Source organism: Natrix helvetica (assembly GCF_964273705.1).
Source record: "Natrix helvetica genome assembly, chromosome: 15".
NCBI classification, from domain to species: Eukaryota; Metazoa; Chordata; class Lepidosauria; order Squamata; family Natricidae; genus Natrix; species Natrix helvetica.
The window spans coordinates 5,732,540-5,746,440 of NC_138565.1; the positions used below are offsets into that span (position 1 = coordinate 5,732,540).

Sequence of the window (13,901 nt, forward strand, 5' to 3'; positions counted from 1 at the left end):
ACAAGACCGACACGGACTTCAATGGATAATTAGAACGGCAGAAAAAACCATGGCTACCAACCTGCCTTCCATGGAGGACCTGCACACTGCATGAGTCAAAAAGAGGGCTGTGAAAACATCTACAGACCCCTCGCATCCTGGACATAGATGGTTTCAATTCCTATCCTCAAAACGACGCTATAGGGCACTGCACACCAAGACTAGACACAAGGAGTTTTTTCCCTTAATGCCATCACTCTACTTAACAACTAATTCCCACAACACTGTCAATAATTTACTAAGGCTGTATTACTATTATTCTTCTCTTCCTTCCTAGCATCTATCTCTCCCCACTTATGACTATAACCATGTTGCTTGTATCTTTCAATTTATATTGTTTTTATTTGTTTCCTAATACGATTTGATAGCTTATGAGTAACCTTGACTATCACTAAGTGTTGTATCTTTTTATATTTGATGAATGCATTTTATTCTCCTTATGTACACTGAAGAGCTTCTGCACCAAAGACAAATTCCTTGTGTGTCCAATCACACTTGGCCAATAAAGAATTCCATTCCATTCTATTCTATATTCCGATTCCATTCTATTCTATTTTATATTCCAATTCTATTCTATTCTCCTATTCTATAATCCTATTCTATTCTCTTCTCCTATCCTATATTCCTATTCTATTCTATTCTCCTATATTCGTATTCTATTCTATTCTCTTATTCTATATTCCTATTCTATTCTATTCCTATTCTATCCTCCCATTCTATTCATATTCTATCCTCCTATTCTATTGGATTCTATACTATTTATGAAGAGATAAAAATAAAGGGATAAAATGTAGATTTTGAGAAGAAATCCAAGGTGAATCATGCTAGTCAGACAAAAAACACCCCCAACCATACAACTTTGTAAAACAAAAGAGATCCATTTATTGAACTGGAAACGTGGACCTTAACATCTTGTTCCTGAGATCAATTTCCTTGACGTACAACACAGCCGGGGCATAAATCCATCCCCTCCGTACGCACACACGTTTTAAAGTTAGAAAACAAACAAAAAAATATTGTGTACCGTATAAAAGGAAGCGACGAGAAAAGCTGAAATCCAGCCGTCCGGATGTAATAAGCAAAGCCAAGAAGATGAGAGATTTTTATGGGGAAATAATTTATTCCCTGCAGGACACCTACCTTCGCTTCATGGCAGGAAGTTGAAGGCCAACCCTGGATCTATTTATCTAGAAGTTCTGATTTCTCAGGGCTTTTTTTCCTCCCGGTAACTATCATCTTTCTATTCTTAGTAATCTCTGGCGAGAATCCACCTCTTCGATAGATAAGGTGGAACATTTAATGCTTCCAAAAGTGCCCATGTTCCTATACATCTATGCTCAACAGATCAAAGTCTCAGAGATGGTTGACATGCGAGCCATCTTTTCCTTTGGGACTTTGGTCTGCCACACTTTCTATTTTTCTGCTATCCATTTTCTATTGTGGGAAAATGGGAGGGGGGGTTGTACAGAGTCACCTACTATGTAGCCATAACAACATTCTTTCTAGAAAGCCAAGGTCATCCTTTGTCTCTGCACCTCTGCACCTGACTGGAACTGGATGGGTGGAACTGCCAGGATGGCAATGGGGGATTGGACCATGGGATGGACTTGTAGGTGTGGGGGCAAGATCTTGAACTTTCAACTGGGTGGGGAAAACTGGGAAGCTTTCAGATTCGGATTTTCCCAGAACATGGCTCTCTAAATAAATTGTAATGTTTGAATCATTTGCCTTGGACTCTTGATTAAATTTTGGATGCTGTTTGGAACACTGACAATGTCATTGACTGTCCCACCAATGTTAAAATGAAGAGACTTACGGTCCAACAGGATCTGCTCCCAAGCCAAATGTAGATCCCTTGATGAAGTCTACTAACACGTAAACTCCAGAAACATGGACCAAGGAGAACCATCTCCGTACCACCAAATTTGCTGGTGGACTCTTCTCCTCTCCCCAAAATCCCCACTATCTGCCATTTCCATGAAAAGAAATTCATCCAGAATTAGCTTTCTACGTTTTCCTTGGCTGTCTGAAAAACCCTAAGTAAACATCCAGTTATCATTTCAATTATTCTTCTTTAGTATTTCTGCTGGCACTAATTGCCTGGAGGGGGGGGGTTAATCTAGCTACATTCCTAAGGGCTGCTTCACTTGTTATTTTTTTTCCTTTTCCCTAATAGGAAAGAAGTTATCAGTCTGGGATGGAGAAGATAGGATAGCAGTAAAAGAAATATTATGGAATTGAAATTATCTTGGGGTAAAAAAAAAGCAAACATCCAGGTTGATCAGGACAGAAGTCTCTCTCGCTCGGGCACCGGTTTTCCACCAGCGGCCAACCGAGACACCAACAAATAAATACTTCTTTTAAATCCCACCTTAAGAGAAGTTCTAAAATGGCAGTTATACAAGTCTGACGCCATAGCAAACAAGAAATATATCACCACATACAGTATAAAAACCAACACATTCTAAAATAAGTCTACAGGAATGGTTTAGATGCAGGAATGCTCAAAAAGGAATATTACAGAACAAAAGATGGAATTTTTTAGAGGGAAATCATACTTTGAATTACGTTTAATTATTATTGTTAATAATAGTAATGTTTAAAAACATTACAATTATTAACGTTGAATTATGTAACAGCTTAGTGTGGACATGAGGACAATGGGAGGGGATCTGGAATTTTTGGACCTTCTGTCCAGTAATGGTATCCTACTATCTTCACCACCAATTCAGTAGCGGGAGCGCATGCGCGGATAGTGACTGGGTGGGCGGAGCCTCCCACCACCGCCACTAGTGAATCGGTGCAAACCAGCAGCATACCTCCCCTGCTTCTGTCCCAAGTTCTGGAAAAGTTTGGTTCCTGGGATTTTGAACATGGTAAAAAGGAGGTCTAACATAGCTTCCAAATTTCAACCATGCGGTTGGGAAGAGATCAGGAGTTCTGGGATTGTCCTCAAAAGACAACATCTAAAGCCCCAACTGGAATCTATTCTCCCGTTTGGGATGGAGAGGACATTTAAAGATGGACCTGGTCAACTTCACGGCTACTTTTTCGGTCCAATGGGCATCCGAGTGGGAGTTGCATATTGTCCAAGCAATTTAGAGGCAGGTGCTCTGCCCAAAAGGGAGGTAGCAGAAGGTCCTCTGTAGGTTTAGGGATGGAGAAGTCCTACCTAAAACCCAATGGAAGTGAGCAAAGTAAAGGAGAGAAATAAGCATCTCCCTCCCTCCAGATTCAACAGTAAACTTTGCACTCGTGGGAGCAGCCAATTGTTGGGGCAACGACCAACTCCTCCATCTCAGCTCCAGAAGAAAAGATGCAAGATCCTGCAATGATGGGATGGAAAGGAGGAGAGCAAGTAGTTGGGTGCAAACCAACATCTCCATTTTCTTTTCTTTTTTTCATTACAGGGTCCTCTCGGAGACCCGAACCCCGCAAGCGAGTCGCTTTCAGCCAAGACGTCCAAGCAAAGAATCGCAAAAGCTTTTATTCGCCGCACGGGGGGGGGGGGGGGGTGTCTACGTTCCCACGCTCTCCCACCTCCGAGATTCCAGCGCTCCAAAAACTCCGCCTGCCTACATTAACTCGGACTTCATTGACGTTCTTGACAGCAGATCCATCTTCTTGACATGTAAAGGGATACCCTTTTCATGGAGCAGAGCTAAAGCACTGAGGTTGGCCCAGCCAGAGAAAGCTGGAGAAGAAGAAAAAAAATGATGCGTACCAAAATTTACCATCCTCGGGACATGAGAGAGAGCATTGCAGTCTGGATATCCAGACGACATTGGGGTAGAAAACGCCGGAGTAATGGGGTAGAAATGTAAGGATATTAAGGCCTTGGAGGGGAAAAAAAGTGTTGTGGCCCTCCAGTGGCCAGTGGAGTTGGCAGCAGATTTGGACAGTGAGGAGGTTGGGGAGGAACCTGGGCCAGTCCTGGAGTGTGGAGAAGGCTCGGACGAGGGCTCTGTGTCGGAGGCAGAGATGAGGCCAGGGCCGTCTGACAGTTATCAGCTGCCTTCGGAGTCGGAGATCAGTGAGGCAGAAGAACAGCTGGAGCCTGTTCCCAGTGTGCGCATGCGCAGAGTTGCCAGATGAAGGGAACAGCTAAGGAACAAGGGTTGACTCGGGAGTAAAGCCACAGGTGGATGATGAATGGCCCCTCCCAGAGGGAATAAAAGAGGAGCGAAAGGGGAGTGGAGTTTGCAGGAGGCAATCAGTTCATTCCTGCATTCTGGCCAAGTATGACGGCGTCTGAAAGATATCGGCCTGGCCACTCTCCAAGCCTGATCAAGGTCGGTAATTGTGAACTACCTTGAAAGACTGTGGGAAGAGGAAAGACTTTGCTGGAGAGGAATTCACTCTCAATTAAATAAAAGGGGTTTATCGGGACAAGGACTTGGCTTCGTGCAAGAAGTACTCAAAAGGACCAGCTCGGCAAAGGAAAATGGCCTTTATTGTAGGCCCCCGGGGTCTTTGCTTAAACAACTCTTCTTCATGAGGCCGGACTGTCTGGCTTTGGTGACTGATGGATGAGCCTAGGGAATAAAACAAAGGTTTTGGCATTAATGGGGCTGTCACAGCGGCAGTGAAATCACCTCTCCCTTCCCTATTGTGGGATATCTTACTGATTGCTAAGGAGGCTCCACCATGTAGGAAAAGTTTCCGCACCTATAGTAGAAATTTAGCAGGACGGGGAAAAGATTTATCTGCCCATCTCAGACTTGAGAAAACTCACTGGAGGTTTTTTAAGAAAAGTCACTTGTCTGAAATTGTGTAGGTTGTCCTGCTTGAGCAGGGGGCTGGAATAGAAGACCTCCAAAGTCCCTTCCAGCTCCTATCCTAACTTCTCTTATGCTATCTCTTATCCTATCCTATTCTTATTCTGCTCTGTTCTCTTCTATTCTTCCATTCCACTTTCTCTCTTCTCTTCTCTTCTTTAAATTTTTTTTTTTTTAAATTTGAATTTATTAGCCGCTCCCTTTCCAGACAGGACTCGGGGCGGCATACAATAAAGCATATAAAACATAAAACATATGTACAAAACATAAACATACATATATACAAAGACATACATGCACGGAGGAGGTAACAAATTACATCACATTAAGACAGTTTAAAATCACCATTAAAATACCCCAATTGTAAAAACACAATTTAAAATTTAAAAATTTAAAAGGACAGTCAGGAGGAGTAAGAATAATTACGGTTGAGCCAGGCCAGATAATTGAAAGAGGTGGGTCTTCAGCTGTACACGGAAGGAGCGGAGATCGGAAGTAATCCTGATGTCACGGGGGAGGTCATTCCACAGGGCTGGGCCCATCACAGAGAAGGCTCTACTCCTGGGTGTCGCCCCCCGACACTGTTTAGCGGACGGCACCCGGAGAAGTCCCTCTCTGTGTGAGCGGATTGGTTGTAGGGATGTGTGGGGCAGGATGCGATCCTGCATGTAACTAGGTCCTGTGCCATGAAGCGCTTTAAAGATCATAATCAAAACCTTGAAACGCACTCGGTAGACCACAGGAAGCCAGTGCAGCTCGCGCAGGAGAGGTGTTACAGGGGAGTATCTAGTCCTCCCCATAATCACCCGCGCGGCCGCGTTCTGGACCAACTGTAGTCTCCGAGTGCATCTCAAGGGAAGCCCCATGTAGAGAGCATTGCAGTAGTCCAGGCGAGACGTCACTAGCGCATGGGTGACTGTGCGTAGGGCATCCCGGTCCAATAAGGGGCGCAATTGGCGCATCAGGCGAACCTGATGGAACGCCCCCCTTGCCACGGCTGTTACATGGTCATCCATGGACAGCCGGGCATCTAGGAGGACCCCCAAATTGCGCACCTGTTCCATGGGGGCCAGTTGCACGCCCCCGATGGCCAGAGATGGAAGCAACTGGTTGAACCGGGAGGCCGGAAGCCACAGCCACTCCGTCTTGGAAGGGTTGAGTTTTAGTCGGTTGCCATCCATCCAGACCCGTACGGCCTCCAAACACCGGGACATCATTTCAACGGCCTCATTGAGGTGGTTCGGGGTGGAAATGTATAGCTGAGTATCATCAGCATACAGATGATATCCCACCCCAAAACCACGGATGATCTCGCCCAGCGGTTTCATGTATGTGTTGAACAGGAGAGGCGAGAGCACCGATCCCTGTGGCACTCCACATGTGAGTGGCCTCCGGGTCGATCTCTGCTCCCCTGCCAACACACGTTGCGTCCGGTCAGAGAGGTAGGAGCCAAACCACCGTAAAACGGTGCCCCTGACTCCCATCCCCTCTAGCCGGTTCTGTTTTCGTCTCTTCTCTTCTTCCATTCCACTTTCTCTATTCTCTTCTCTTCTCTGTTCTATTCTATTCCATTCCATTCCATTCTGTAATTCTATTCTATTCATTCATTCATTCTTCGATAGGTTCTCCTGCTTGAGCAGCAGGCTGGAACTAGAAGACCTCCAAGGTCCCTTCCAGCTCCTAGCCTATTCTCTATTCTTCCTTCTTCCTTCTTCCTCTTCACTCTACTCTACTCTACTCTACTCTACTCTACTCTACTCTACTCTACTCCACTCGACTCCACTCCGCTCCACTCTTACTTCTTTGACTGCCCCCCAAATAAAGCATGGCTATCCTGATCAGTTTTTGTGCAGAAATGGTATGCAAGTACTCTGTAGAAAAAAAACAGCAGAAATAAGGCAAAACATTTTTTCCTGCAATGCTCCTGATCGACTATGAAGGCAACTGATAACTGTCAGACGGCCCTGGCCCCCTCTCTGCTTCCGACACAGAGCCCTCCTCAGAGCCTTCCCCAGACTCCAGGACTAGCCCATCTTCCTCCCCGACCTCCTCACTGTCTGAGTCTGCTGCCAGCCGCACTGGCTACTGGCGGGCCACAACACAATTATTGGGTATTTTTTGCAAGATGGGTGATTCCCAAGATCCCACTACTTACAGAAAAGGAAGAAGGGAAAACAGAAAGAGACATGAGGATGTTGGTGAGTGTTTCTACTTACTTCAAGATTTTCTCTGGCTTTTTTTAAAACATTGTGCGTTAACGTCACTGCAAAGAGAAAGAGAGTTAGTTTGCCTTGAGAAGGTGCATTTCCCCTAAGCCTCCAGTGGCAGTCGTCTACGTACGACCAGGTGTTTAATGGCAAAATTAAAAAATTTTTAAAAATGCCCATTTGGGAGAGTGGATTCAAACGTACAACTGTGATTACGGCTTATGAACTGACATTCAAAAAATGGTTGAAAAAGTCGGGTACGGTCATGTAGTGCCTCGACTTATGACCCCAATGATTTGTGACTGGAATTCCGGGCTCAATTGTGGTCGTAAGCCGAGGACTACCTGTAAGTTAAGACAAAAACATGGCTTGGAAGTTAAGCCCGTGAAATAAGGAGAAATTTCCCGACAGTGGGGACAATAAACCAGTGGAACAGCTTGCCTCCAGAAAAAAGTGGACAGCTACCTGTTGGAAATTGTATTGTCATGCCTGCAAACCATCTTCTTCTTTTTGGACTTCAGGCCCACCCTACACGTTCTACTGTGGGAAAATGGGAGGGGGGATTATATGGAGTGGGGTGATATGTAGTCATAACAACACTCTTCTTAGAAACTCAAGGTCATCCTTTGTCTCTGCACCTGCCCGGAACTGGATGGGAAGAATCTGTCTTCATGGCAGTGGAAGATTGGACCATATGATGGAGTTGGAGGGTGTGGGGGCCAAGATCTCGAACTTTCCACTGGGTGGGGAAAATCGGGAAGTTTTCAGATTCAGGTTTTCCCAGATGTGCCAACATGGCTCTCTTAATGAATTGGAACTTTTGAGGAAGCTTTTGCCCCGGACTCCAATTTTATATTGGATGCTATTTGGAACACTAACATTAACAGGGTCTCCTGCTCGAGCTGGAGGTTGGGCTAGAAGGCCTCCAAGGTCCCTTCCAACTCTGTTATTCATCAATTCTGTTAAAAGTACTCCAGACACGTCTCAGATTCCCAACTGGACATTGTCTCAAGAGATGTTCCCACTAAACATTTCTTGTGGCTAGTCAACTTCCTACTTGCTTCGCCAACTGAGATCTAGCTTGCTACTTGGAGCTGGGGGAGAAAAGTAGGGTTCAAAAAAGTAGGGAAATGGCATTGGGTTGGCCTACTTTAACCTTCTGAGGTCACTGCAAAGTTCAGAAGCAGGACAAAGAGCAGAGAAGATGGAAGATCTCCCACTCACACTGATCTATGATGACCTTCTCCATGTCCTCTTTGATTTGGTTGGTGGAATACAAGTGCCTGGCCATGCTGTAAAGCTTCTTTTCCTGTTCGGCCACTTTCCGACGGAGCTTATAGACCTCGGACTTCAGATTTTCATCCTGCGGAGCAAGGAGGCAGGGTTAGCTTTCTCCCACAGGATGGGTATGGGTGCTTCCCAAAGCTTGGGTAGACGGCACTCTGGCTGAAGATGACAATGCTTCTTTTCAAGAAGATGTCCTCCTTGAGAAGGTGTGACTAAGCAGCATGGCTGGATGAGGAATTCTGGACGTTGAGGTCCACAAGTCTTAAAAGTTGCCAGGTTTGGAGACTCTTGCCCTAAGAGATGGCTGTTGGAGGTCCATAGAAGAAATCTAGAGCAGGTTGTCCCAAAGGTGCTTTTTTCAAGAGGTGACTGGACTTTCTGGTTTTTCTTTGAAGACATTCCGCTTCTCATCCAAGAAGCTTCTTCAGCTCTGACTGGATGATAGGGAATGGAAGGATTGATACTCCTTGCAGACAGCTGGTCATTTGCATCCTTTTTAGAGAGTCATTAAGGCCACATGGAGATTTATCTGTGTTGATATGAAACCTCTAGGTGGCCTCAACCAGGGGTGAAATCCAGCAGGTTCTGGAGAACCGGTAGCAGAAATTTTGAGTAGTTCAGAGAACCAGCAAATGCCACCTCTGGCTGTATCCTTCCTGTGGCATGCCCACCAAGCCACCCACCAAGCTACATCACGCCCACCAAGCTACGCTCACAGAACTGGTAGTAAAAAAAATTAAATTTCACCATTGGCCTCAACGACTCGCTAAAAGGATGCAAATGACCAGCGGTCTGCAGGGCGTATCAATCCACAACATCAAGTCAGAGCTGAAGAAGCTTCTTGGATGAGGAGCAAAACGTCTTCAAAAGAAAGAACGAGAAAGTCCAGTCGCCTCTTGAAAAAAGCACCTTTGGGGCAACCAGGACCTGGATGACTTGAGAATCTCCATAGACACATGGTTGGTCACCAAAGACCTTCTCCCCACCACATTCCCGAAGCTGTAACATAGGGGTGTCAAACTCAAGGCTTCGATTTGACCGGAGGGGTTGCCCTGGAAACAGCGAAGGACCAAACCACAGTGCCTCTGCCAGCGAAAATGGAGCTCAGGAGGGCTGGGTGCGGGTTAGAGTTGTCGCTGGCAGAGTGTTGCAGGTGGCCATCACAGCCGAAAACGGAACTCAAGAGCCCGTTTTCACTGGCAGAGCGCTTGGGCAGCCGAAGGCGCCCCTGACACAAAGGGATGTCGAACTGGCCACGCCCACCATGGCCCCCTGAGGTCCAACACAACCCTGACGTAGCCCTCAATGAAATCGAGTTTGACACCCGTGTTCTAACGTCTTATGGAAATGGCTCTTCCCTCCCTTGCAAACGTTTTCCAACTGGCCAGCATTACATCGGGTGACAACAAACCATACGTCAGGCCTGCCGCCATCTTTTCTTTTGGGGTCTTTGGCCTGCCACACTATCTATTATTCTGCTATGCACTTTCTATTGTGGGAAAATGGGAGGAGGGGATTGTAGGGCGTTAGATGCTCTGTAGCCATAACAACATTCTTTCTAGAAGCCCAAGGTCATCCTTTGTCTCTGCACCTCTGCACCTGAACTGGAACCGGATGGGTGGAAATGCCAGCGTAGCAGAGGAAGATTGGACCATGGGATGAACTTGTGGGTGTGGGAAAAAGATCATGAACTTTCAACTGGGTGGAAAACCCAGGAAGCTTTCAGATTCGGGTTTTCCACAGATGTGCCAACATGTCTCTCTTATTAAATTGGAACTTTGATAAAAGCTATGCCTTGGATTCTGATTTAATTCTGGATGATGTTTGGAACGCTGACAGTGGGCTTTTGCAGGAAACAATTTGTTCGATCGTTTCAGGAGTGTGAAGATCTGTCCGTGAATCTCAGAGACTCTGTGCCCAGTCTTTCCTTGCACAGCACCTCATTGGGAAAATATTTACATGGCAAGCTAGATAAGGTCTGTGGTCATAAATACTCCTTTGAAAGACTGTTTGCCAGGCCTTGGATGAACGTGAATGAGAGGAATTCCACATTCGTTGAACAGAAGGGGTTTTGTCGGGACCAGGAATCTGCCTCCTGCTTTTTGGGGAAGCCTTGGCCAGAACAAGCCTAACCTGAAGTGAGTAAGCAGCAGCGTGGACCACCTGCATTGGCAAGGAGACCCTCCAGAGGAGGGTCAAGAGGCGGCCAGCTTCTTCCAGGTTCTCCTGGACCGCCTTGATGGTGGCAGACAAACTGCTCAGAGGAACCTGGAGAAAGAAAGAAAGAAAGAAAGGAAGGAAGAAAAAAACCCCAAGAAGATGAGAAAGATTTTCTTACCCTGGGAGGGGTGGGTGGGAAGGAAAGTCATCTTGAATTAATGGCCCAAATCCAATTGGCTACAGTTCGGGAGGACTGATGAGCGTGAACATTTGCAAGTCAGGCCAAACTAATTTATTCAGTTAAAAAGGTAGCGAGATTATGTATTGTTATTCGAGAACAGGAAAAGGAGGGGTGGCTGTTGGAGGAGCAGGAAGGCAGGCTAATTAATAATGGTATTTAATAATGGGTTACATTTACTGGGCTCTGTGGGAAAACACACATCCTCCCTTTCCTCTCCTGTTTTGCATTCCACGCCTCGTCATTTGAAAGTCAAATGACTCCGGACGTCACTTTTGGCGATATAGAGGATCCTCCCTTAGCAGACCTACTAAACGGTTCCATTTAATGGTGAGCAAGCGATCCAGAGAAGAGGCAAAATGTATTCCTCGGCAGACGAATGAAAAAGAGAGAGAGAGAGAGACAGAGACAGACAGAGGAGGAGATGGAGAGACAGACAGAGACAGAGAGACGGAGAGAGAGACAGAGACGGAGAGAGACAGAAACAGAGACAGACAGAGACGGAGAGAGAGAGAGAGAGAAATCAGACAGAGAGAGAGACGGAGACAGAGACAGACAGAGAGAGAGAGACAGACAGACAGAGAAAGAGAAGAGAGGGACAGAGAGAGAGAGGCAGAGAGAGAGAGATAGAGAGAGAGACAGAGAGAGAGAGAGAGAGACAGAGAGAGAAACGGAGAGAGAGAGTCAGAGAGAGAGAGAACGGAAAGAAGTGCTAAAGTGAGAAAGGGGCGATAGAGAATGTGAAGTGGGGAGAAACTAACCATGGTCAACCCAAAGGTGCTTTTTTTTTTCAAGAGGCAACTGGACTTTCTGGTTTTTCTTTAAAGATGTTTCGCTTCTCATCCAAGAAGCTTCTTCAGAGGAGGAGGAGGAGGAAGAGGAAGAGGAGAAGAAGGAGGTGAAGGAGGAGAAGGAAAAGGAGGAGATGATGAGGAAGAAGGAGGAGGATGTGAAGAAGAAGGTAGTGGTGGTGGTGGAGGAGGAATGGAATGGAATGGAATAGAATAGAATAGAATAGGTCAGATCAGATCTTTATTACAGTCATCAACCAGCAATAGACATCATTTATTACTATATATCTAAAAAATAGTACTGACATTAATAGTGGATAATAACATCCCTGTTAAGAACATATCCTCCAACTGTTAGGGTCACTCCCTAGTTTACGTGGGTGAAAAGCCAATAAGTATGGGAGGAAAAGGAGGAGGAGGAGGAGGAGGAGGAGGAGGAGGAGGAGGAGGAGGAGGAGGAGGAGGAAGAAGAGGGGCTTCTTGGATGAGAAGCGAAACATCTTCAGAAAAAAAACAGAAAGTCCACTGAACCCCTGGTGCCTTAACACGCCATCCTCAAGGAAGAGGAGAGGAGAAGAGAGGGAAAGAAGAAAGAGGAAAGGAGTGGAAGATGGGGAGGGATAGGAAGAGGAGGAGAGAGGGTATAAAGGGGAAAAAGTAGAGAGGAGTAGGGGAGAGGAAGGGGAAGAAGGAAAGGGAAAGGAGAGGAGGAGGAGAAAGTAGAGACGAAAGAGAAGGAGATAAGGAAATAAAAGTAGGCTATGTTGCTTTGCTTACCATCCCATACACAAAATAGGTCTATGGGATGGTGGGCAAAGCAATTCTGATCGTATATTTTAATTTTTATATGGAAAAACGAATGTTTAAAAGTGTTAAAATGTGATAAGAACAATAACCAAGAGAATGTATACTTGTAAAAGTATGTATGAGACTTAAAATAAAAAACCTTTTTTTAAAAAACACACTCCCTCCTCAACTCTTTAGAAGTCCGTGGTTCCATAATATTCCCACTGTTTCTCCACTGCACCACTTACTGTCACTGCAGATTCCGGATCTCCTTCCTCTTTCAGAGGAAGCTCCAGCTTAGACAGCCGCTTCCGCCCTTCCGTGATCTGCTTCCGGAGACAGTTGTAATCTTCAATCAAGCCCAGGATATGTTGGCCATTCTTGTCCGCCCAGACGCAGTGACTGGGGATGGGGCAAACCTCCTTGTTGGTCAGCAGGTTGCAATGGGAGGGGCTGTCCAGGGTGCTGAAGCTGAACTCTGCAGCGGAGGTACGGAAGAGGATGTTGGGTTAGCTACCAACTGTCTGATTGACACATACAGATGACAATCAAAAGCCCTCCTCTATGGGGAAGTGAAGGCTTTACCCGTTCCCAGATCGTTAACCTATGGCCCATAAATCTCTACTCCTCTGGCAGTTGAAAATAATATAGACCCTCTGCTTCGAAAAAACGGGGTGAAATTAACAGAATAACAGAGTTGGAAGGGACCTTGGAGATCTTCTAGATTGCCCCCTTTTTCTTATCTAGCATGAATCAGAATAGAACAGGAAGGGATCTTGGAGGTCTTCTAGTCCAGCCCCCTGCTCAAGCAGGAGATCCTATACCATTTCAGACAAGTGACTGTCCTGTCTCATCTTCAAAACCTCCAGTAATGAAGTACCCACAGCTTCTGCTTCCCTTGAATTCAAAATAACAGAATAACAGAGTTGGAAGGGACCTTGGAGGCCTTCTAGTCCAACCCCCTGCTCAAGCAGGAAAGCCTATATACCACTTTAGACAAAATATATAACCAGACAAACTGTCAGGTTATAACTTCTAACTGTTTCTCCTTAGTTTTCGGTTGCTTCTCTCCTTGATGAGTTTCCACCCACTGCTTCATTGTCCTACCTTTAAGGTTGCCGGAATGCGCCTTCTCCCTACCTTTGTTCCCAGTGGGAAGTTGTTGAGACTCGTGACCGAACAGGTAGCTGATCTGCACAGCTGACCCCAAGCAGCTCTCCTTCTCCCCCTGTCCAAGACGCAGCTGCTCTTCTACTTTTTTGTGCAACATCTGGTTGGACAGGATGCTCTGCTCCAGCTGCTTTCTCAAGAACTGGATTTCAGTCAAAAGTTCGCCAAGATCAAGAGGTTGGTTTTGATCCTTCTTACATTCTTCAGCTCCATCCTGGCGCCGATCTGAAAGTTGTTTGTTGTTTTGGGGGCAGGGGGGAGGTTGGTGTTTAAGAAATATAAACCCACATTACTGTTACGAACAATTAAAATAGTGGCTGTTAAAATCCTGAACAATCCAGAATCTGAGCCAGCTCTAAAGAGTAGGTAGGTAATGATTTTAAAAGGTAAGGGTTCCCCTCGCACATCTGTGCTACTCGTTCCCGACTCTAGGGGGCGGTGCTCA

The 13,901-nt window shown here is 45.9% G+C and overlaps 1 protein-coding gene across 1 annotated transcript in view; it reads right to left on the minus strand.

Moving 5' to 3' along the window:
- Positions 1-899: 899 nt before the first annotated feature.
- The window catches only part of CDK5RAP2 (CDK5 regulatory subunit associated protein 2), a 70,827-nt gene continuing 57,825 nt past the window's right edge, over positions 900-13,901 (minus strand). The window contains 6 exon segments of the mRNA XM_081967683.1: positions 900-4,574; positions 7,034-7,080; positions 8,249-8,387; positions 10,445-10,579; positions 12,535-12,764; positions 13,427-13,681. Of these exon segments, the coding sequence (XP_081823809.1) occupies positions 4,491-4,574; positions 7,034-7,080; positions 8,249-8,387; positions 10,445-10,579; positions 12,535-12,764; positions 13,427-13,681 (890 nt within the window). The 3' untranslated portion in view covers positions 900-4,490.